The sequence below is a fragment of the Debaryomyces fabryi genome (assembly GCF_001447935.2).
Source record: "Debaryomyces fabryi strain CBS 789 chromosome Unknown contig00027, whole genome shotgun sequence".
NCBI classification, from domain to species: Eukaryota; Fungi; Ascomycota; class Pichiomycetes; order Serinales; family Debaryomycetaceae; genus Debaryomyces; species Debaryomyces fabryi.
Window position 1 is genome coordinate 47,043 of NW_015385453.1, and position 23,816 is coordinate 70,858.

At 33.9% G+C, this 23,816-nt stretch overlaps 13 protein-coding genes across 13 annotated transcripts; 6 read left to right on the forward strand and 7 right to left on the reverse strand.

The window, feature by feature from the left end:
• Positions 1-165: 165 nt before the first annotated feature.
• On the forward strand, positions 166-2,361 carry GRR1 (SCF ubiquitin ligase complex subunit; the record flags this gene model as incomplete). Its single annotated transcript, XM_015610636.1, has 1 exon — positions 166-2,361. One exon carries the CDS (start codon positions 166-168, stop codon positions 2,359-2,361), a length of 2,196 nt encoding a protein of 731 aa, XP_015468539.1.
• Positions 2,362-2,511: 150 nt separating this feature from the next.
• Positions 2,512-3,909, reverse strand: AC631_01807 (uncharacterized protein; the record flags this gene model as incomplete). Its single annotated transcript, XM_015610637.1, has 1 exon — positions 2,512-3,909. The coding sequence occupies one exon, from the start codon at positions 3,907-3,909 to the stop codon at positions 2,512-2,514; it is 1,398 nt and encodes a 465-aa protein (XP_015468540.1).
• A 372-nt stretch (positions 3,910-4,281) lies between these two features.
• RPL43A (60S ribosomal protein eL43) lies at positions 4,282-5,085 on the forward strand (the record flags this gene model as incomplete). Its single annotated transcript, XM_015610638.1, has 2 exons — positions 4,282-4,295; positions 4,809-5,085. The coding sequence occupies 2 exons, from the start codon at positions 4,282-4,284 to the stop codon at positions 5,083-5,085; spliced, it is 291 nt and encodes a 96-aa protein (XP_015468541.1).
• A 333-nt stretch (positions 5,086-5,418) lies between these two features.
• Positions 5,419-6,009, forward strand: AC631_01809 (ESCRT-II subunit protein; the record flags this gene model as incomplete). Its single annotated transcript, XM_015610639.1, has 1 exon — positions 5,419-6,009. The coding sequence occupies one exon, from the start codon at positions 5,419-5,421 to the stop codon at positions 6,007-6,009; it is 591 nt and encodes a 196-aa protein (XP_015468542.1).
• A 538-nt stretch (positions 6,010-6,547) lies between these two features.
• URA7 (CTP synthase) lies at positions 6,548-8,275 on the forward strand (the record flags this gene model as incomplete). The annotated part of the gene is made up of 1 exon (XM_015610640.1): positions 6,548-8,275. The coding sequence occupies one exon, from the start codon at positions 6,548-6,550 to the stop codon at positions 8,273-8,275; it is 1,728 nt and encodes a 575-aa protein (XP_015468543.1).
• Positions 8,276-9,119: 844 nt separating this feature from the next.
• AC631_01811 (uncharacterized protein) lies at positions 9,120-10,046 on the reverse strand (the record flags this gene model as incomplete). Its single annotated transcript, XM_015610641.1, has 1 exon — positions 9,120-10,046. One exon carries the CDS (start codon positions 10,044-10,046, stop codon positions 9,120-9,122), a length of 927 nt encoding a protein of 308 aa, XP_015468544.1.
• A 123-nt stretch (positions 10,047-10,169) lies between these two features.
• On the forward strand, positions 10,170-11,183 carry AC631_01812 (uncharacterized protein; the record flags this gene model as incomplete). Its single annotated transcript, XM_015610642.1, has 1 exon — positions 10,170-11,183. The coding sequence occupies one exon, from the start codon at positions 10,170-10,172 to the stop codon at positions 11,181-11,183; it is 1,014 nt and encodes a 337-aa protein (XP_015468545.1).
• Positions 11,184-11,234: 51 nt separating this feature from the next.
• On the reverse strand, positions 11,235-12,014 carry AC631_01813 (mitochondrial 37S ribosomal protein mS42; the record flags this gene model as incomplete). The annotated part of the gene is made up of 1 exon (XM_015610643.1): positions 11,235-12,014. The coding sequence occupies one exon, from the start codon at positions 12,012-12,014 to the stop codon at positions 11,235-11,237; it is 780 nt and encodes a 259-aa protein (XP_015468546.1).
• Positions 12,015-12,159: 145 nt separating this feature from the next.
• TIP41 (Tip41p) lies at positions 12,160-13,344 on the reverse strand (the record flags this gene model as incomplete). Its single annotated transcript, XM_015610644.1, has 1 exon — positions 12,160-13,344. One exon carries the CDS (start codon positions 13,342-13,344, stop codon positions 12,160-12,162), a length of 1,185 nt encoding a protein of 394 aa, XP_015468547.1.
• Positions 13,345-13,493: 149 nt separating this feature from the next.
• GDE1 (glycerophosphocholine phosphodiesterase) lies at positions 13,494-17,288 on the reverse strand (the record flags this gene model as incomplete). The annotated part of the gene is made up of 1 exon (XM_015610645.1): positions 13,494-17,288. The coding sequence occupies one exon, from the start codon at positions 17,286-17,288 to the stop codon at positions 13,494-13,496; it is 3,795 nt and encodes a 1,264-aa protein (XP_015468548.1).
• A 1,624-nt stretch (positions 17,289-18,912) lies between these two features.
• On the forward strand, positions 18,913-19,506 carry CAR1 (arginase; the record flags this gene model as incomplete). Its single annotated transcript, XM_015610646.1, has 1 exon — positions 18,913-19,506. The coding sequence occupies one exon, from the start codon at positions 18,913-18,915 to the stop codon at positions 19,504-19,506; it is 594 nt and encodes a 197-aa protein (XP_015468549.1).
• A 154-nt stretch (positions 19,507-19,660) lies between these two features.
• On the reverse strand, positions 19,661-21,988 carry AC631_01817 (uncharacterized protein; the record flags this gene model as incomplete). Its single annotated transcript, XM_015610647.1, has 1 exon — positions 19,661-21,988. One exon carries the CDS (start codon positions 21,986-21,988, stop codon positions 19,661-19,663), a length of 2,328 nt encoding a protein of 775 aa, XP_015468550.1.
• Positions 21,989-22,041: 53 nt separating this feature from the next.
• Positions 22,042-23,757, reverse strand: AC631_01818 (ABC transporter transmembrane domain-containing protein; the record flags this gene model as incomplete). The annotated part of the gene is made up of 1 exon (XM_015610648.1): positions 22,042-23,757. The coding sequence occupies one exon, from the start codon at positions 23,755-23,757 to the stop codon at positions 22,042-22,044; it is 1,716 nt and encodes a 571-aa protein (XP_015468551.1).
• Positions 23,758-23,816: the final 59 nt, after the last annotated feature.

Here is a 23,816-nt window from a genome sequence, read left to right on the forward strand (position 1 = left end):
CGCCAGTATTCCAGTTGGCATCTGATTCAATTATAAAAGTTAAGAAAAGATAGAATCTTCAAGTGTATTTGATATCATTAGTTTGTTTCATCGAATTTCAATTATTATCAGACTGTTCCATAGAGCGACTACTAAGTCCCATTTAATATTATAACCCCCATGAAAATGCGTTCTCCGAATAACATTATAGAAGATAATGATATATCACATAATGCAAGCAATAGCAGCAGGACTTTGCCTTCATTTTCGCAAATGCTTGCCCGGAGTAAGAATAATAACAACTATTTGAATAGCAATAACGGTAGTAATAGCAGCAGCGTTAACCAAGAATTTGAATTTCAAATGGATAATGATTCGAGTAGCGATTATAGGGAGTTACGTAATTCAATAATTGAGAGACGTCAGTCTTCTACTTCGAACCAGAGAACTGAAATTCAAAGGTTGAATTACAAAAACTCACTTTTGTTGAATCTCCCGACCGAAATTTTATTGCAGATATTCCATCATCTTGACAGAAAGGAATTATATTCGTTATTAACAGTTTGCCATGAATTTGCTGATTTGATAATTGAGATCCTTTGGTTTAGACCCAATATGCAAAACGATAGCTCTTTCAAGAAGATCAAAGCAATAATGGAAATTCCAAAAGATGCAACCCATTGGGATTATCGATCATTTATTAAAAGGCTAAATTTATCATTTATGACTAAGCTTGTGGATGATGATGTATTGAATTTGTTTGTTGGATGTCCTAAATTGGAAAGGCTTACTCTAGTCAATTGTACAAAATTGACTTATAGTCCAATAACTGCAGTCTTAAAAAACTGTGAAAAATTGCAATCAATAGATTTAACTGGAGTAACAAATATTCATGATGATATAATACTTGCGTTGGCGAATAATTGTCCACGCTTACAGGGCTTGTATGCCCCTGGTTGTGGTAGTGTTTCCGAAGATGCAATTCTTAAACTATTAAAATCTTGTCCTATGCTTAAAAGAGTAAAATTCAATGGTAGTACGAACATCACTGATAAAAGTATAGAAGTAATGCATGAAAACTGTAAGTCATTAGTCGAAATAGATTTACACAACTGTCCTAATGTTACTGATAAGTATTTGAAGCTAATTTTCCTCAATTTATCACAGTTACGAGAATTTCGGATAAGTAATGCAGCTGGTGTTACAGATAAATTATTCGAGCTACTTCCTAGTGAATATTATCTAGAAAAGCTTAGAATAGTTGACATAACTGGTTGTAACGCAATAACTGATAAATTAATTGAGAAGCTTGTGATGTGTGCTCCGAGATTGAGGAATGTTGTCTTGTCAAAGTGTATGCAAATAACCGACGCATCATTGAGAGCTTTATCTCAATTAGGGAGGAGTTTACATTATATTCATTTAGGCCATTGTGGTCTAATCACAGATTTTGGAGTGGCGTCGTTGGTAAGGTCTTGCCATAGGATTCAATACATTGATTTAGCTTGTTGTTCCCAATTAACTGATTGGACATTAGTCGAATTGGCAAATTTACCTAAATTAAGACGGATAGGATTGGTCAAATGCAGCTTAATATCAGATAGTGGAATACTAGAATTAGTAAGACGTCGCGGTGAACAAGACTGCTTAGAGAGAGTTCATTTATCTTATTGTACAAATTTAACTATAGGCCCAATTTATCTATTGTTGAAGAATTGCCCGAAGTTGACACATTTATCATTGACAGGCATTTCGGCATTTTTGAGAAGAGAAATCACACAATACTGCCGTGATCCGCCGCCAGACTTCAATGAACAACAGAAAAATTCATTCTGCGTGTTTTCTGGACATGGAGTTAGCCAATTAAGAAACCATCTAAATCAAATAATGGAAGACAGATCTTATTTGATTGACCATGGTGACATGCATGCATTATTTCATGAAAGAAGACGAAGATTTATGAATGGAGGAAATGATATGGATGACGAAGAAATGAATCTATGGGTAAGACAGCGTGGCCTAGGAGTGCTACAAGGTGGTGAAGTGGGGAACCCTGAGGTGGCTGAAATTAATAGAGAAATCTTCAGAGAATTGAACGAAGGTAATATGGGCCCCGAAGAAATGAGAGAGCACTTCCAAAGATTAATTCGAAATCATCATCAGCAACGTTTGCTCCAACGGCAGATGCAAGAACAAGATCTCCAATTACAACCAGATCAACTAAACCAAGATCCCCAAAATGCTCCTCAAATAGAACAGCCAGCAGTTTTCCCTAATGGCGATCAACTCATACAATTCGTTAATGGAGAAGGAGAAGACGACGATGACGTGGAAATGCAACCTGTTGATTTATTTCCTCGGGATAGAAATCCCCCTGCATAAAAATAACATATTCGGGTATATCTCAACTACTTTAATTCTCATAGTTTCTCTACATAGTTAAATCGTCTTATTTAATCGCAAATTGACAAATATATAATCTCCGTATGGAAACAAATTCTGTTATATAGATGATTTATATGATAAAAATCTTTAATTTGTACGTCGAGGAACTAATAATTCAGGAATTCCAAGTTGGCCACAAATACCTATTAAATTCAGTTGATGGCTTTGTAATATATTCCTAATTCTTGTCAGAACTGCCATATTTTCATAGCTTCGTAATTTGTAATGTAGATAAGCGACAGTTTCATCAATTTTTGTGTTGCTTGACCGAGAAAGGTTATGAATATATAATAATTTCTGACTGATTTTAGGCTTATTTTTAGCAGCTGCTTTTGTTTCATCCGTTTTTTTAATCTCTTTCTGATCATACTCAATTATATTATTGGTATAAAGACCCCCCTTATTGTAAATATGAGCACCAGATTCTCTCTCGGGTAAGGGGTCAGGAGTTGGATATGTGAGCATAATTGTTTTTTTTGGAGGTGGAATTGTATTTTCATCAACTGCTGCAATCAAGGGAAACTTCTTCGAAGCAGACGTATCAAGTTTAGCGTTTTTGTTCATATCCAAACAAGCTAATGTGGTATTATTTTCTTGGGGTAGTGGGATAGACAGGCGATTGTTGTAGATTTTTTTGACATCTCTCAGATGACTTGGGTTTGCTTCAAACTTGAATATAACTCTTGGATCAATCACATTCTCCTTATCGTAATTACCTATCAGCAGCAAATTGCTCTCATAATTATAATTAACTAACAATGGTTCAATTTCCCTATTAATTCCACTAGTATCATTAATAATATCTCTGAGAGGCTCTCCTAATAAATAATTTCCACTGTCTGCTAACGGAAATGTTAAAGATGGTTCTGATTTCTTTTCGACATCTTTCAATCCAAGAGGAAGTATGGTTCCTGTTACGACATCATATCTTTCATATAAAGCATTTTTGTCCCGAGAGAGAGCAGTATTGTGCGTAGGTTTTTCCTTAAATATTTTAGGATTATTGTACAAATCCCCATTGATTTCTGCACCATTAGGAGAGCCATCACGGCCATACCTTTTGCAGCCAATACCTATTCCTAGATTCTTATCCCATATACCCAGTGAATGAGATACTTTGTCAAGAATAGACCTTTTTTTGCCATCATTTTGAGGATCCATGCATCGCTGTCGTTTATTCAATTCATGCGACAGTTCCAACTTACGCTTACAATACGATTTATGCCCCAACCCACCGCCAATACCCTCAATTACAGGACCATCATGAAAGCCTCCAAAAAATACATCTTCCCCATCTTCCATATTCAGGTTAGGTTCATAGTCTGAGCTCTTAAGAAAACTTATTCCAAAATGATGCTGTTTGTCCTCCGCCATTCGATGCATTTTTGGTTGCGAATTTCTTCCATCTGATTCAGTAGTCCTACAGCTACCTGGATCTTCCAAAAAATCATCTTTTTTGCTTCCAAACCCCATTAGTTCATCCATATCCGATTCTGTATTACCTACATGCTATTAGTATTTGAAACCTTCCGTTTCTACTAAATTATCATTTAGCCGCCCAGTCACAAAGTAATCTTACACATTGATTCCTCATCAGGATCTGATTTAATAAACTTCATAAAAGAATCATTATTGATATCTTCATCATCCATTATATCTAACATATCATTCTATGCCTATCAAAACTCAAACTTGTTAAATTAACTGGTGTATATCTATCACTACCAGAACAACATGTAAACTACCAAAAACTGGTTCACAAAAAGTGTTAGGGTTTCACTCCTATAAAATAAGACGAGTCACGAGCTTAATCTGTTGAGCATGATTTCTGTCATTTTTTATCGGTTCAAGTTTGTGATGAAAATTTTCAGGTAAATTTTTATTGAGCATGGTACACGCCCGATTTAATGAGTGAGGTTTCGTCTCATTCTATCATTATAGACATGAAATATTAGTAGCTATTTTCTTCTGTTACTAGTATAGTCAATTACCATAGACAATTATAGTTAAAAATGTATGTTTCATAAGAGGAAGAGAAGGAGAACATTACAATGAACATCTTGATGAAGTCATGTATTCTACTTATTAGTGTTTTGATGGATTGATATATTTAGTGAAAAATTTCTAAACTACAGTGATAAAATATGAAAATTAATTTTCGAACCGAATAATAAGAACATAGAATAGAACGTTGGAGTTTTCAAATAGGGAGATGGATAGATACAAGAAGGAAACATAAGTTTATGAAGCAAAGAATTAGAACCATTCGTTTTGTAAGGACTGAAAAGTTTTTCAGTGCATGGCAAATTATCAAGATATTTATTGTAGTGAAATTTCACAGTGGATTCAAAAGTATTTCGAGCAATATACTAACAGAGATATAGGACTAAGAGAACTAAGAAGGTTGGTATTACCGGTAAATTCGGTGTCAGATACGGTTCTTCATTAAGAAGACAAACCAAGAAGTTGGAAGTCCAACAACACGCTAAATACGATTGTTCATTCTGTGGTAAGAGAACTGTCCAAAGAGGTGCTGCTGGTATCTGGACTTGTAAATCTTGTCGTAAGACTGTTGCTGGTGGTGCTTACACTGTTTCTACTGCCGCTGCTGCTACCGTTAGATCTACCATTCGTCGTTTAAGAGACATGGCTGAAGCTTAAGTTTACTTCGTCTTGATTAATCAAACAAACAATTGTTTAACTTAGAAAAATAAATAACATTTTGTAATTTTAAGTTCCGGTTATAGTCAGGTGTGTTTTATATCATAAATGTTTATAACTTACACTCTCTAGCGATGATATTGTTAATAAACAAAAAATAAAAGGTTTACGATAAATATCCTATACGTAGAATATGTTTAGATGTAGTCAAATACTTGCTAGAGGTGCTAGAACTTGTTTTAATATTGGCACGTGAGTCCATATCAAAAATCAAAAGCTAATTCCTTCTAGTCTATACGAACCCTTTTACATGACTAGTACAGGATTTTGAATATGTCTACCGTGTTCGAATTCCCAAAAATCCATGCATTTCCTCCTCTATATACCAAGCAACCTAACTTGACTATACTACATAATCAGCTTGAGTCGTGGGGGGAAATAATATTATCATATTGTCAGCATTACAAGATTACTTCGTTATCCTTACAGGGAGCCATATTGCATACACAATTGAATGATGTGGATATTAATGAAGTACCGCCATTATTCGAGAATAGGAATATCAACAGATCTGTGAGCGACGACTTTAAAGCAATGATATTTAAGCATTTAATTCATAAACTTCATAGAGCCGAATATATTAACCCAAAGCAACCAGAAGCAGGAATATTGATATATTGGAAAACTTTGGTTGAATGGGCCAATATTTTACATGACTTTGTTGAAAGGACCGGCCAGTTGGGTTCTGTTCTTACTGTTTACGAATTAACTAAGCTGGAAGATTCTGGCGTTGATGAAGATTTGAAAGACTTAGACTACAACTTACTCGTAAGAATATTAAAGGGAGTATTGATCAAACAAGGAAGAGCCCAAATATTAATGAATGAAGATGGTACTCAAATTGGAGGCGTAAAAATAGTCTGATTCTATGGTACATGGCCATACTGCATTATAATTATTTAGCATTGAATATACAGCGAAGGAGTCGAACGTATTAGCCACCATTAACCACTTTGCCATCTTGATAAGCTTGTCTTCGGATTGTTGAGTCCAAGGCTAACTTATTTCTTTCTATTCAGAAAGAGGCATATATCAACTCATATATAATATGCTAAATCAAGGTACCTCAAATACTCAACTATTAAAAAAAGCCTACAGTATAACGAGGTGTATAATTTAGCAAACATGCCAGAAATTTCAATTACTTCCGCATTTGTTAGTCTACCGGCTACGGCGTAACGTGTTTTTTTTTTTGAATTTTTTTATCGCAGCTCATCTCCATTATAAAAAGGAATATCGTTCCCGAAGATATAAGTAAGAACCTTTTACTTCTTTCCTCCCGCTTAAATAATTCATTTAAGAGGGCGTATCTATAGCTTCTTAATAAACATTGAATAATTCGCATATTTCTTTATTAGTGTAACTTTCATAATACTACTACAAAAAACTTAGATAATTGAGAATGAAATACGTCGTTGTCTCTGGTGGTGTCATTTCTGGTATCGGTAAGGGTGTTTTAGCATCCTCCACTGGGTTATTATTTAAAACATTAGGTTATAGAGTGACTTCTATCAAAATTGATCCGTATATGAACATCGATGCTGGTACCATGTCTCCTTTAGAACATGGTGAATGTTTTGTTTTGAATGATGGTGGGGAGGTCGATTTGGATTTAGGTAATTATGAAAGATACTTAAATACCACATTGACTAAGGATCACAATATTACCACTGGTAAAATTTACTCTCATGTCATCGAAAGAGAAAGAAAGGGAGATTACTTGGGTAAAACCGTTCAAGTTGTTCCTCATGTCACCGGTACAATCCAAGACTGGATTGAAAGAGTCGCTGTTGTTCCAGTTGATGATTCAGGATTAGAACCCGAAATTTGTATCATTGAATTAGGTGGTACTGTTGGAGATATTGAAAGTGCTCCATTTGTTGAAGCCTTGAGACAATTTCAGTTCAGAGTTGGTGTTGAAAACTTCGCTTTGATTCATGTTTCATTAGTTCCTGTTATTCACGGAGAACAAAAGACGAAGCCAACCCAAGCTGCCATTAAAGATTTAAGATCTTTAGGTTTGACTCCTGATATGATTGCTTGTAGATGTCAAGAAGAATTAGAAGTTGCGACTATTGAAAAGATTGGAATGTTTTGTCACGTTGGTCCTGAACAAGTTATTGCTGTTCATGATGTTAACTCAACTTATCACGTTCCATTATTGTTAAAGGAACTGAGAATGATGAAATTCTTAGAAAAGAAGTTAGCTTTAGATACTAGCAAATTGACCAAGGAAGCTTTGTTGAAAGGTGAAAATTTATTGACTAGATGGAGAACTTTAACATCTCAGCATGACAACTCTTTCGAAACCACCACTATTGCATTAGTTGGTAAATATACTAATTTAAAAGATTCTTACTTGTCAGTTATTAAGGCTTTAGAACATTCGTCTATGAGCTGCAAGAGAAAGTTGAAAATTGAATGGGTTGAATCTACTGACTTAGAAGAAAAGTCACAAGAAAACAACTTGGCTGATTATCACAAGGCCTGGCACTCAATTTGCCAAGCTGATGGTATATTGGTACCAGGTGGCTTTGGTAATCGTGGTATTGAAGGTATGGTCGCAGCCGCCAAATACGCAAGAGAAAACAATGTCCCATACTTAGGTGTTTGTTTAGGTTTGCAAATTGCTGTCATTGAGTTCGTTAGAAATGTTTTAGGTTACACCAATTCAACTTCAATGGAATTTGATGCTACTGTGGAAGAAAAAACCGCCTCTGTTGTTTACATGCCAGACGTCGACCAGATTAAATTGGGTGGTACTATGAGATTAGGGATCCACAGCACCAAATTCACTGAAGGCTCGGAATGGTCAAAATTAAGACAATTATATGGTGGTGCTGAGTCTGTCTTAGAGAGACACAGACATAGATATGAAGTCAATCCTCAGTTAATAGGCGAAATAGAAGCCAAGGGCTTACAGTTTATTGGTAAGGATGAAACTGAGAAGAGAATGGAATTATTCGAATTGAAGGATCATAAATTTTTCTGTGGTACTCAATATCACCCAGAATACTTATCTAAGGTCTTAGACCCTTCCAGACCTTTCTTAGGTTTGGTTGCAGCAGCTTCTGGTATTTTAGATGAAGTTTTATCCAGAAAAGACTTAAATTACAAAGGTGAATTCTAATTTTTTTATCTTATACGTAGAACTGTTTTCTTATCAATATTTGTCTTCATTAATTTATATTATTAACCCAATTGCATTTTCTTTACATATATAGTATATATTATAATAGAAACTTATTTCATGACTTTTTGTAGACAAGCTATCCTCAAAAATTAATAGCAATTTTATACAGAGCAGCCGAGCTGCGAATTACCATTTCATGTAATCAGCAGCTTCTGTATATGAGCTCCAAACAGCCTGTTGGACTCACTAGCAAACGTGCAAATAGCTATTTGAGATTTAGGCTACTGAGACAATTTAGCTTTGAACAGTCATGCGTGCGGGAGTTCAGCTGTAAATGCAGCAAAAGTCACGCAGCACAAAACCGAAATTTTAAGGGTATAAATAAGACTCCAACACTGAAACATTGGTGAAGAGTATTATTATTATTATTAATTAAGATTATAAAAATGGCTTCTATTACTCAAAAAATTATCGTCGACAACTCCGAAGAATCAAAGGGCTGTACTTGTGGATCTGACTGTAAGTGTGAACACTGCACTTGCGGATCTGAAAAGAAGTAAATCAGGACACTCTTAGCTTGTGAACCAATTGCTTACTATGTAATTGAAGTTAATGGTGCTTTAATGAATTATTCTAGCTTATTTCACTAAGTTAGTGGTTTGGGGGTATTTAAAATATTTAGGGTGTTCTATTAGTTTTTATTAATAAATGATTTGGTGTTCAACATTTTTTCATGTAAGAGATCAGATTAGGCGAAAATATTGTCATGATTTTATAGGCTATAACCAATTCAATTAATTGCCACTGATAAAGGTTGCATGTAGACTAAGTTCCATCTATGCTATGTATACTTATTTAAAAATTTAGTAAATTCTTCCTCGCCATTAAGCTCATTCAATTTAATGACGTTTTGTTTACTTATAACCTCTAATTTTAAATTCTCTTTTAAATAGGTCTTCACTTGTTTGTTATCGGCCAATTTATTCGACAAAGTCTGATTGAAGTCTGATTTAGCAATCAAATAGATACCTAACCAACTCGAGGAATAGCTGTCACATATTTCAATCGATCTCAAGAAGTTATTCTTCGCATTGTTTAAGATTGAGATTGCTTCTAATTGTCTGTCTTTTTTATCTAGTGTCTTGTTGGAGAATTCTTGTAAAAACTTATAATAGTAGAATAATCCCACTTTGTAGAATACGTTGTAAGCAGATGGTTCTTGTAATAAAATTTCTTGCAAGCAATGTATAGCCTTTTCATAATGTCCAATCTTTTTATATTCATTTGCCAACTCTGCCCATGTAATAGCATCTGATGGTTGTAAATCTAGATAGTAATTTAAGCTGGCAATATAGTCTTCATTGTTATCAGGCTTTCTACTGAAGGTAACTAATCTTCGAGATAGTTTTAGTTCGTCTGCATTTTGTCCTAACATTTTCATCGCCGCTTCATCGTCGCCTATGGCTTCAAAATAAATTGATTGTAACAATTTAACTCGCTGTGATTTTTCAGATCCAAATTGATCAACAAGCCTATCTAAACATGTTTTGGCTTCCACGTCATGATTTGTCATTAATGATATATAGAATTGCAATTCGTACAAATTGAATAACTCAATTGTATCAATAGATTCTGCATTTACGGATAAAAACAGAGTTATTTCATTATATGTGTTTTGCAAAACATCAGGCTGAAAATTTACATAAATCCCTGATGCAGCTATGGACAATAATTTATCCTTGACAAGGTTTATTGATGTTTCTGACATTGATGATTGTTCTGTAAATTGATATCTATCTTTTTTTACTGATTCAAACTATTTCATGAGATTTAACATTAGTGCGATATTGAAAGTACATTTTACATATTTTATTATATATACATCGGTACAATGTCCAATGAACTATCAAAGGAATGTGATTCACTCTTAGCTAGTACATCGATTCTTGATCATCATTATGGTATTCCAGATATAACTAAAAATCACATAAAGCTTACTAGTAGTAACAAGTCCATGGAACTTGAGAAAGAGTACTATAGACTACATGGCGAACTTAGTCAAAAATTAAACAAACTAACATACTTGAACAAACTTGATGAATTGAACGGACAATCTGTTGACAAAATTGAAGAGCAATATCATGAAATTCTTAATAATAAACTTGATAAGATTCCGATATTAGAATATGCAAAAGATGACGAAATATCAAAATTGAAAGCTATACGACAATATTATGAATTACAAGTCGATAATTTCAAGACAAGATTATTGCTTAATAATTACTTACAGATAACTTTACCTATTTTAAGATCAATTCATAAACTAGATACTGGAATTACTACGACTGAGATGAATATATCTCAAAATTTATCCAGTTTATATTCAATCAATGAACATGATAAAAATGCAAATGTAAACAAATTGATAAAATCTTATCAGGAATTAAATAAGAATAACAAGACGTTAGATAAATTGGCTTATTCAATTTCTAATACTCTTAACAATGAATTACAATCCAAGCTAAAAGACTTGAATAACCTCAGTGTTAATTTGAAAGAGAAGCATACTATATTACTAAAATTGAAGAGAGATCAGATCAAAGAATTTCTAGACGAAAATGATAATGGAGTTTATGAAAAGTTTCATACTTTAGTTAATGAATGGTCATATATTTCAATAATTTGTGAACTCTTATCCAGCTTTATTATCAGTCTCCCAATTGATTGGTATCAAGATCGGTCTTTACGGAGAATCCTCTTTGAAATTGAAAACATATCACTGAAAATATCAAAATATCAACTGATAATCAACGTCAATAGTCTCAAAAATTTTGAACTTGAAGAATTATATATGATTGATTTAGATGAGTTAGAAATTGAGAGTGATACTAGCAGCAATGATTGATTTGATAATTATTAAATTATACTAACTATGTACATGCAACAATATTTATTTTCATACCTGGAATAACCTTTTATTTACCACATCCCAGTTAATACAATCCCAAAAATTTGAAAGATAATCGGCTTTACCAGTAACTCCATAATCATTAATAAATGCGGCATCCCAGCAATTAATACCTAATAATGGTAAACTAAAATCCCTTTCTTGTTTGCTTGCCAAATGCTTTAAATTATTTAAGTATTCGAAGCTACCTTCATCAATACCACCATTCAAATCTAATGATTGATTTTTTCCATAGTAATATGGAGTGCCGTCATTACCACATTTCACGATTTTGACTGATTTGTCTGGTAATTCAACAAGAAAAACCCAACCCTGGCCGAATGATGAGTCGGCAACTAGTAAGAAATGATCACGAAAAGATTCTATGTTAGCAAAATCTTGGTCTGCCAATCTTTCTAATAAGAATCTTGATGGCTTTGTCTTTTGTGCTTCTGTCTTATTTGCTAATTGTTCAAAGCAAAAATGGTTATTGTGAGCTTGGGAAGCAAAATGAAATGTATGTTGTTCTGTCGTTTGTTTAGCTGTTTGCAATAAAATTTGGTAGGGAGTTCTCAATTCGTTTTCAGTACCATTAGTTTGTAAAGTTAAATTCAACGTTAAATATTTTTGGTAATCCACCCAAGAAGATTTGAAACCTTTAGGCGAATACAAACCTTCAATACCATTTTGTAAGAAGCTATCTTGATTTTTCAAGACTGGCACTTCGTGCAAACTTCTTCTAGACACAGAAATTGAACTCTTAGCTACTTTAAACGATCTCCTAAACATACTCTCAGCCTTTACTATGTATCTTTCAGTTGTTACCTTAGTAGTAGTAATTCGACTGAAAATTTCGAGAATAATTTTTTGGAAATGGTAAATGAACGACCAAATATAAATTCTATCATAAGCCTATATAAAGTACAACGAGTAACTATATAGTATTGGATTCAACTGTACAACTTAGAATTGGAATATTTTGTGACACCCACATTGTGTCCCTTAATAACTTCTTTGGATCGTTGTTGCTCTTATTAGATATCTTTTTTAATACCTCACTATAAGAGCATTCTTGTACTTTATACTCTCTCAAGATCAAATTAGTATCAAAATCAATATAAATTCTGGTGTCCCTTATCCTAAAAATAACATTATCAATCCTTAAGGAAAATCTACATAATAATAGTAAGCATGTTGGCATAACTCTAATTTTGGTTGACAACATTGAGATACCATTATCACCCAATTCATCTTCGAATAATATCAGTTCATCGAAGAACAATATTGGATCAGGTCTCAATAATTTTTCTACTGGAATCTTTTCGTCTGTTTCTGAGAACTGTACATTTTTTATGGTTCCTTTATAGTTAGTTGAATATGTCCAATCATATGGCTTTAGCGAATCTAAATCGGTTAATTTTTTCAAGTCTTTATTGGTGATTTCTTTCTGTGCCTTTTCGGATTTATCTATAATGTCTGACGAGGAAGCCGTGGATGGTGATCTTCTTGATTCCAACCATTCCTTATGATAACTGACTTTCAAGCTGGATTCTTCATCCAAAGAATCTAATGCATCCAATGCGTTAAATTCTATTGAGGATCCATCCTTATCGTTGACAAGCTTCACAAGATTATTTCCAAATATCATTTCAGGTAATGGAAACTCGAATCTAGAATCAGCCAAATCATCTAATTCTGTCGAATTCAATATTGGTCTTTTTATAGTGAATATGCTCCAATCGTTTACAGTTATTGATGGATGATCTTGTATGGGTAATGATGATTTTGGCGAAGGGATGATTACTTGGCCACAATGAGTACATTGAGGGTTATTACATGAGCCTGTGTGTGATTTAGCTGGAATTGATACATTAGAGTTTGATTTTGGGAATGTCGAACTCATGAGAGGTTTTCTCTGTGGCTTAGGCATAGAACTGTTTCTATTTTCATTTTTAGCTTGTAAATGTATTGGTAGTCTTGCCCTCGTATGTAATTGAGTCATTTCTCTTGCTGTGTTAACATGTACAGCATTTATTCCTGAGTTTATTGATGCGTTCAGAATCTTTGACTCATCAGTATGATTCTTCGAAGAATCATCTCTTGTGTCTCCTTCTGACATTATGTAAAACTCTTCATTAGTTTTATATACTACAGGTTTAAGATATTGAAATTTACCTACCCGTTTAGCTGCGCAAATCAAACACAAAAACGATATATCTAATCTAGCTATTTAAACAAAAATAACCTATACACAAAAAATCGAGCCCTCTAAGTACTTTCCGGTGATTCTTCTACTACCTCTTTCAAATTTTCTTGATCCTTTCTTAGACCTTCCCTGACAGCTAAAACACTATCGGCAATAACTGCATCAACCCCAGCTTTCATCTGTATTTTAGCATATTCTGGTGAATTGTTTTCAATCCCATAGGTAACACAGACTAAGCCTGAAGATTTGACAACTTGAGCCAATCTTGGAGTCTTGACTAAAGTTTTTGCAGCACTAACTATCCCTAATAAATTCCATTTTTTAGCGAATCTGATAGCATTTTGTAAGGATGAGGCCCTAATATCCGCCATTGGTTGTGTACCTGCCTCTGTCAAATATAAAATTGGCATGGTAGGTTGTTTTAACGATAATAGTAAGCAAATATCTGGATGAAAGGAAGAAAATAATATATCTCTATTGTTTGTATTCTCATCAAAAACAACTTTCAAAATAGTATCAACATAAAAATTCATATCAAAAGCAATCTCTCCCATACTTTCACTTTCAGCCTCATCTAACATAGGATATTTTAATTCAATATTGAACCCCACATTCTTAGGTAGTTTCTTAAATAGTTCCTTTAATGTAACAAAATTCGAAGCAATTGATAATCCACGAGCATTTCCCTTAAACCCTTTATCCTTCCACGTTTTAGTTAATTTCATTCTTCTACTTATTTGATCTTTGAACTCTTTATCTATCTCATCATCGAACTCATCTGAATCATCATGGGATATTCTATTGAAGTTGGGGGCTGATGGGTATGTTGACATTGATCTTGGACGGTTTATTTTTCCCAAAATTTCATCATCCAATGAGTATTGGGTTTGTTTAGAGTCAAACTTCACAGATTTCTTATTTTTTTCATTCTTAATATGGTGATCTTCAACTTCACTCAAACTCAAAAACTGTTCAGCGGTTAAGGCATGCATCGGAATATCAACCCCTGATTCAGCTACTGTAAAGTCATGATAAATAACGGCTGTAAAATCCTTTGTCAATTGCACGTCAAATTCAACATATGACGCACCTAACGAGGCTGCCGCAATAAAAGACTCTACTGTATTTTCACCCAATTGCAATGAATTTCTATTACTAACATTTTTTCCTAAACCTCTATGGCCAATAACTCTTGTGGAGACCAACTGCTTCCAGTAGGTATCACTTCTAGTAATGTTCATTGAAGGGTGAGAAAATGGCTTGACACACAAGTATTCAAATCTAATTTTACCTAGCAAATCCAAAGTGTTAGATTCGAAAATCGGCACAGATACTTTATTGTTCAAAGATCTTAGATTCGGCCCAACATTTGTGTATACATCATTCAAAAAGGCCATAGCTCTACCTAAAACTTTTTGATGTTTCTTGTTTGGAGTAATTCCACTTAACTCTCTACTATTTGGATATTGATAAGTTGGGATAATATCAAATGTAACTATGACATCATTTGGATTTAAGTTATCAGTCAACTTAAAAGTCAAAGGATCTGTCGCACTTCCATGGTGGTCTTCCAATGGTAAATCAATAATCATTGGAGGCTCAATTAATTCGTTCAGAGAATCATTTCTGTTACGACAAGTAATGCATAATGATAATGCTGTGTCTAATTCTGTGAAAAAGCTCTTGGCCATAGAAATATTATTTAGCTCAATAGGTGGATCATTGTCTCTTAAATCAGTTGTACCCAAAGTAATCAAGAGTAATGATTCATCAGGATTTAAATAACGATGGCCAAAAGACTTAATTGGTTTAAATTTTTTTCTGTTTGTTGGTGACCTCGATCTGGGACTTACTGTTCCATTAGTAGGCCCGTTTGAATCTAGTTGCTTCAATTGCTTATAAACTTCATTTACTGCAGCTTTATTTGGCTCTGGTAACTTATCAATGCTACTAGCTGAAAGTGCCAATTCATCCTTTGAATTGTTTGAATATATAGTGGAGGGACTTTTCAACGAGGCGTTAGAAAATCTCTCTAAATTATTCGAAGGATTATAGATATCATGTAGTAATAACTGTTCATTTTCTGGTTTCAATAAATCCGCAACCCCTAAATGGCCTCTTAAGCTTGCATGTTCCATTGGGAACCAACCTGAATAATCAACAGTATCTATTTTACATCCATAATCTATCAAAAGGTTAACAATATCTTTAAACCCCTCCGATGCTGCAATGAAAATCGGTGTCCAACCAAAAAGTGCCTCGCATATTTCTGTATCTGCATCCTCTTGTAATAAAAATTCAACAATATTTGCATAATTCAATTTTGCAGCAATGTACAAGGCTGTTTCATTATTATGTTGTGAATCAGTATAGTCAACACTAATTTTGCTCTTTCTGATTAAGTTTTGTGAGATTTCAAGGCAATTCAATCTCACAGCTAGCAATAATAAATTAGGGCAAGTCAATCCTTGAATAGCACTGTAAATAATCAAATTATCAGTTGTTTTAGGATGCTTACCTATAATTGATAAATGAATGGGTGTTAGTCCCTCTTGATCTCCCCAATAATGCACATCATCAATAGGGACATTCTTATCGATCAAGCTCCACTTTTTTAAATAATCCAACAAAAGTTGAGAGATATCCTTTAAACCGTACTGAGCAGCATAATGCAAAGGAGTTCTTGAGTAGTTATCTCTGGCAATAATCAACTTTTTGAATTCGAAATCCTCAGAGTCAATTTTATTCATTATATACTGAATACCATCAGTTCTAATAGGATTAAGTTGAATACCATCGGGGCCACCTTTGTTACCATAAAGCCTAGTTATTTTAGACGACTCGCCAGGAAGAAGCAGGTTTCTTTTCTTTTCATTTGCAACTTGAGATTTGCCCAAACTAACAATGAATTGATGAAAAAAATTACGGCCACTAATATCATACTGATCAAATAATGAATTGATAGTAGGTAGGTTTTGATTTTGGTTAAATTTAATCAAGTAATTAAATAAGTAGTCAATACAATTGAGCGAATTACTCAAACATGCTTTACTTAATAACGAAATTAAAAATCTCAGGTTTAACTTATTTGGAGTGATTTTACTCAATTCAGTATGAATGTTTGAGGAATCATCATTTTCAATCACTTTATCAAATTGCTTCAAAAATTCTTGGTCAAGGGAATAACGCCTGTTTCCGATTTTCAAAAAATCTAGCTGATCAGTCAAGCTATCGTTACTAATTTGAATTTCCCCTAGTTCATTTAAGATATTGTTAATCGTATCTAACCCTCCTAATAACTCACCTTTATTCACAAATGGCAAAGCATTAACTCTGGTGGATAAATAGGTCTCTTTATTATAGTTTGGCAATTGAATCGGGGTTTCCCCAACTGCCAAGCGATTATTGTACGACTTCTGCAAATACAATAATTTCTTATCTAATTTTTTCAAAATCTTAACAAACCCCTTGTGGTTCAATTCACCGAACCACTTCAAATTACGGTAAATAGTCCTTAACTCGAGCAATATAGAAATAATTTCATCCAAATCATCGTTGGATTCAATCTGACGAGTAATCTTATTATCACTAAATCCTAATACAGATACAATTTTCGATAAACGACGTTCGTATTCTTTATATTTGTTGTTGTAAAACTCGTCAACTTTTTCGATATCACGATCTAACTCGAAGAAGAATTCAGAAAGTGTGTTTGAGATCAAGTCTGCAATTTTATCATCTTCAAAATCTGAGGCTTCATCAATGCTTTTGATTATTTTCTTCAAGTGTTTATAATTCATATAATATATGGACCACTCCGGTATTTGGTGACCTAATAATGTTTTACCAAACTTCATTATTGAGTAGCATGTATTGGGCGATTAAAGGAATAGGTAAATTATCAGTAAGCAAAAGTAGGAATTAAAAACAACCAAGCAGTCACCTCTCTCTGTGGTATCGATGGGATTAAGTCAAATCAATGCTAGTATACACAGTTATATCTTACCATACACGTGTAGAAGGAATTAACCAAATCAACGTATAACATTTTCTTCCCCCATTATTACCTGTTGCTTGTGTCAGTTTACACGTGTAATGCGATGAGGGAGTCACTCGCATACAGGAATCTATGGAACGTTTCCATTACTTCCGAGCGAGTGGCAGTGTGCCAACGTATCAAGTGTTTATATTATAAGGTAGTAGGGTCCGAAGTGGCAGAGTATTACAATTACATGGAAACAAGTATGCGACTAAATTCATTCATCCATTCTACATATACCTCAAACGCTTCTATTCAAGTAAAAGTTTCATATATGGCTTATGTAACTAGATTGTATAAACTACTAAACATGGCCTTAAACGATATTAGAATATGTATCTCCTCGGACTCGTTGTCTTGAGATCATGACGTAGTCCAACTACAAAGACGCATACTTCCATGGGGTAACCTAGCTCTTTCGCATTTATTATGTATTTTAGTCCATAAATGGATCTTTAAATTCAATTTATCCCCTCCTTTTTGTTTCGATTCTTTCAACCACCCTAAAAGGGTTGGCCACGTAATCAATGCGAACTCTTACATTTGATGGTTCATATTGTACGTCACGATTAACCTCCAGTAGTATTGTTGCTAACAAGGAAATTTGATTCGCCCCGTGGTTAATTTGGCAACAAGCGGCAATAAGAATAAAAGACCTTAACAATACCTAGTTGAACTCCAAAATACCTAATGTGGAGTTTTTCGAGGAAGAAACAACTATTATTGCATGACAAGACGAGTATAATATTATTGATTAACGACATCTCAGACACATCTTAAAGAAGATGGGGTCAAGAATCAAACAAAAGTAGCATTTCACCGCGAATTTTATTGGCATCGGTGTGACCTTCTCATATAAGCAGAATCTTCGGACCATGGAAATAAACGGCGATGGTCCTGATACGTCTCGGTATCAACTGTCCTTAGTAATGTAAACGAAAGATATTGAAATCCCATATATAAACTGGCTAGTCTCCTCGAATAATCCTGGAATTATTATTTTTAGTTTTATTATAAAGAGTAAAGTTAAATATGTCAGGTATGTATTAATTAGTGAGGAATATAATAAATGAAACGAGACTAACAAAATAGTTGAATTCAAATATCATCCAAAGAAACAAGCCACTATTGTGACGGCACCTTTTTCAGGTGGACAACCAAAAGGTGGAGTGGAATTAGGACCGGAATATATTTTAAAGGCGGGATTTCAGGAGCAACTTCAGTCGTTAGGGTGGAATGTTGAATTAGAAAACCCGTTAGAGAGTACAAATTACGAGAAAAGTAAAAGCGATGACAAGGATGAATATGGTATCAAGAATACCAAGATTGTGAGCGAATGCTGTGAAAAAATTCATAACTCCGTCAAAAGCATTGCAGGTAATGGAAGATTGCCTATAACCGTGGGTGGAGATCACTCTATTGGTACGGCCACTGTGAGTGCCATGTTGGCACACAACCCAGATACATGCATTTTATGGGTGGATGCACATGCGGATATAAATACGCCTAAGACAACAGACCTGGGTAACTTGCATGGCTGTCCTTTGTCGTTTGTCATGGGATTGGATAGTGATTCATATCCAAAGGAATTCAGCTGGGTGCCTCAGTTGTTGAAAGCCAACAAAATTGCGTACATAGGCTTAAGAGATGTAGATGAGGGAGAAAAGCGTATTTTGAAAGAAAACAACATAGCGGCATTCTCTATGTATCATGTCGATAAATATGGTATTGGTAAGGTTATTGATATGGCGTTGGACAAAATTAACCCTAATAGAGATTGCCCGATTCATTTATCATACGATGTTGATGCAATTGATCCATCGTTTGTACCTGCAACCGGTACCAGAGTGGAAGGTGGTTTGACGTTAAGAGAAGGTCTATTTGTTGCAGAAGCAGTTGCGGAGACTGGGTTATTGTCTTCCTTAGATATTGTTGAGACAAACCCTCTATTAGGAGAAAATGACAACCATGTATTAGATACTGTCAGCGCTGCTTGTGCTATTGGAAGATGTGCTTTAGGTCAAACTTTGTTATAAGTCACGTAGTGCTTAAAAAAAATTTTTAACGGTAATTATCAATTAATTATTTCTAAATATATAGTAACTCAATATGTGATTTTAACGATTCGATGCTTAATTTATCATTGTAGGATCAATAATATAGATTATATACGAGTCTGTTAACTATTTTTTAACTCTCTCCGTTCTCTTCTGCTTGATTTACAAAATCACTTTCGATGATGTTTGATTTATCACACATTTCTCTAAAGATCCCCTTATGTTTGAATAATACCAATGGCTTATCGAATTCCTTGACATTGCCTTTGTCAAGAACTAAAATTCTATCATATTGAATAATGGTTCTTAACCTGTGTGCAATACATAATATGGTACAATCTTTAAAATCTTTGGCTATTGTTGATTGTATTTTTGCATCAGTTTCATAATCTACTGATGATGTAGCTTCATCCAAGATGAGAATTTTACTATTTCTTACCAACGCTCTAGCAAATGAAATTAACTGTTTTTCACCAAGCGAATAATTAGTGCCATCCTCTTCTACAATATGATTCAAATGAAACTTGCTACGTAAATCATATTCGTAGCTCAGTGACATAATTTCCCTTTCAGACACATTTATTAGGCCCACTTTCATTAATGCATCCAACAAGATCTTATCATCTGCTTCATTGAATGGATCTAAATTCCTCCTAATAGTGCCTGAGAAAAGAATTGGGTCTTGTGGAATAATAGATAATTTAGATCTTAATTCACGAAGTCCAAGTGACGAAATATCTATTTTATCAATAAAAATCTTGCCCTGTTGAAGTTCATTTAACCTAAACATACACGTCATAATTGATGACTTTCCTGCTCCAGTTCTACCACATATCCCTATCTTTTCATTTGGTTGTATTTTAAAGTTCAAATCATTTAATACTAATGGCAAACCTTCCCTATAATGCATAGAAACATTCTCAAACTGAATCTCCCCTTTAGATGGCCATTCCGGCTTTGGTGTAGTCTCAATTATTTCGTATGGTGCCTCTTGAACCAAATTCACTGCATAATCATTTATTCTCTCCATTGAATTCATTTCATTTTCAACTCTTGTAATGGATCTCATTAGTTGAACTAGTTGGGTAGTTATGTGCAAGATATATGATAGCAACAACCCTACTGATGAAGCATTAATATTAAATACCGATTGTACACATAAAATCGTTATTATGAGAGCAAAAACAGATGCAATTAATGTTAAATGTATGCCTAGCCATCTCTGGTTAGTGATAGTTACAAAATAAGCCTCATTCATATTATCGATCAGCTTGCTTAATCTCTTGTTGAACAGATCTTCAACTTGATATATCTTTAAAGTTTCCATTCCACCTAATATCTCTCCAAATATGCTATACACAAACGATCTTTGTACCGACTCCAATCTTTTAACTTCTCTTGAAGACGCCTGATAATAGCTTATCATGAAAGTGAATATAATGGCTAAGGGTGGAAGAGAGATTGCAAACCATGGCAAATATATGATGCATAATATTATAACACCGATGATAGTAGAAAGCGAATAGCTTGTAATTCTTAATTGATTCCCAATTTCATTGTCCAAAATTTCTGTGTCTCTTGAAAATCTATTTAAAACTCGCCCGATTGGAGTTGTATCTAAGAACGACATTGTTGTATGTAAAATATTCTTCGTACTCATTAAACTCAACTTTAAGGAGGCGGTATTAATTAAATAAACAAGGCTTAATAACTCGATAACCAAGAAAATCACAGATAAAATTGAAAACATAACATAAAGACCAATATAGAAATTAGAAGACTTACTGAACCTATGATCGACCCAGAAAGATAACCATACATTAGAAAATAATTGCGAAAATGTTGCAAATATAGTGTTCGAAAAGTAAATCGCACACCAACCTAACATTCCTAATACTCCTGATCCAAACTTTAGATAATTCCTGTAAATCTGTAAACTAAGTTTATTAACAGCTCGTACTTCTTTTCCTATTAATTTTCCTTCTGATGCCTGTAATGATTTATCCTTGCTAGTATTTTTCACGAAATCAAGATCTCCAGTGTTACCATCCTCTACCTTATCTTCATTATTATTGAAAGAATTATGGGTCATTAGTTCAACGAATCGCTTATTGTTGAGTTGTAATTCTTTAAATGTACCAATTTCGTAAGTACCATCTCCATTTAAAAATATGATTCGATCAGCTGAATCAATAAGTGAAAGCTGGTGTGTGGCCAAAATTCTTGTTTTATGTTTTAATAGCCCTAAAATGCATTTATTCATGATACTTATACCAACCTTTGCATCAACTGCACTCAAAACATCATCCATTAAAATTATATCACGATTAGCGTAAACTGCTCTAGCCAAGTTTACTCTGGCTTTTTGTCCACCAGATAATGTTATTCCTCTTTCCCCAATTTCTGTTTTGTCCCCGGCTGATAAAGTTTTTAAATCAGCAGATAAGGAACACGCCTCCATCACACGTTCATATCTATCCGCATGAAATTCACTCCCAAAAAGAATATTGTCTCTTAATGTAGCATTTTGAATCCAAGGCTGACTGCAGAATAATAAAGTACCATTATTTCAGCTGATCCGGAACTTCTATTCATTAAACCTGAAAGAGCACTTAAAAATGATGTTTTTCCTGAGCCTATTAATCCTGTTATTACAATAAATTCATTTTTGTAAATAGTTAAATTGATATCTTTCAAACCGTTAAATATTTTGCGTTCATTATCTACTTTGACTTCAATAGAACAATCACTCAGACTTTCAGGTATGATTTCTTCATCATTATTATCAAATGACTTCCAATTGTATGAAGCATTTTTCATTACTATAGCAGCATTTATTTTGTTCATTTCAATCTTCCTTGATTCATCGAGATAGCAACTTTGTTCTGATGATGTTGTCTCTTCGCAACATAAGTACTCATGAACTCTAGTACATGCCACATATGCATCAGCGCAAGTAGAAAGTACTAGCGGAAGTACATACACCTGTTGTGCTAAAACATTAAACAACGAAAGTGATGAGAATATACTTGCTGGGCCTCTATTGTTTTTTCTAAGGGCATAAAGCACAAGGAAAGCAACCATTGATGAAATAGTAGTAAATGACATAGCCATCGCCGTAACAATATTCGTTAATGCTTGCATTTTAAATATTGCTTTCATTTCTAGCCTCCTAATACCAGCAATTCGATCGAAATATGGTAACTCCCAAGAGTAAAATTTAATCATTCTTAGATTATTCAACACTTCTTGAATATAACGGATTCTTTGGTCTGTATATTTATTAGCATAGCGTCTTATTCTTATCAATTTACTAGTGCAGAATGTCAATAATACCACGAATATAACTAGTAGAGCAACACCAACAAGTGCCGAAACCCCAATATTTATAATAAGTATTACTATAGCAATAATAACAGTGACCGGACAGGATATTAATACTGGTATGTAACCGATTGCCAAATCAATTCTTGCTAAATCTGCTCCCATCATTGATGTGATTTTTCCTGATGGATAAAGATGTTTGGATTTAAGGCTTAATTTGAAAGATTTATCGATAATAGCTTTGGTTAGTATAGCTTTACATTTGGCACCAACTATCATCGCCTTCTGTACACTATGATTTTGGAGTAAACCGCACACAAATAGAATTCCAGTCGTACCTAAGGCATACCCAATCCCTTTTCCAGTTGAGTTTTCAGCTCCGCTATCCTTTTTTTCGACGAAAGTGATCAATTTTTTAGAAAGTAATGGATTTAAGGTTGAACCAATTCCTGATAAAGTCATGAAAATACATGATAACAAAAAAGGCTTCCAGAAAACAAATAATAAGGTTTGGGCGCAAATATAATTAGGAGATATTTCGCCTTCCTTGTGATTTTTTTTGTCTAAATTAGCCTTTGAATAATTTTCACATTTTGCTTGATATTGTGAAGTAAATTTCTCGGTCATTTCTTCAACTGTCATATCTTTAGTTAACACGAACAAATCTTGGGGTTGTAAAGTTCTTTTGTACCCAACAGACATAATGGGATTTAACCACCAAAAAAATACTCTCGAAACCCAGTTAGCATTATGTTCAGGGTAAAGTTTTCTTTCATCGTATGATGGTAAAGGTGGAATTTTTTTGGAAAACAAGAAAGAAAATAGTCGTTTTTGGATGTCTATTTCTTCAGGATATAAATTTTCATCGATTTTTGCAGAGTTTCTCGTATCATCTCCATTACTCATATCTACTTGACTACTATAAATTCATCTCCCATATACCATGTTCGCTTCTGCCACCTTTT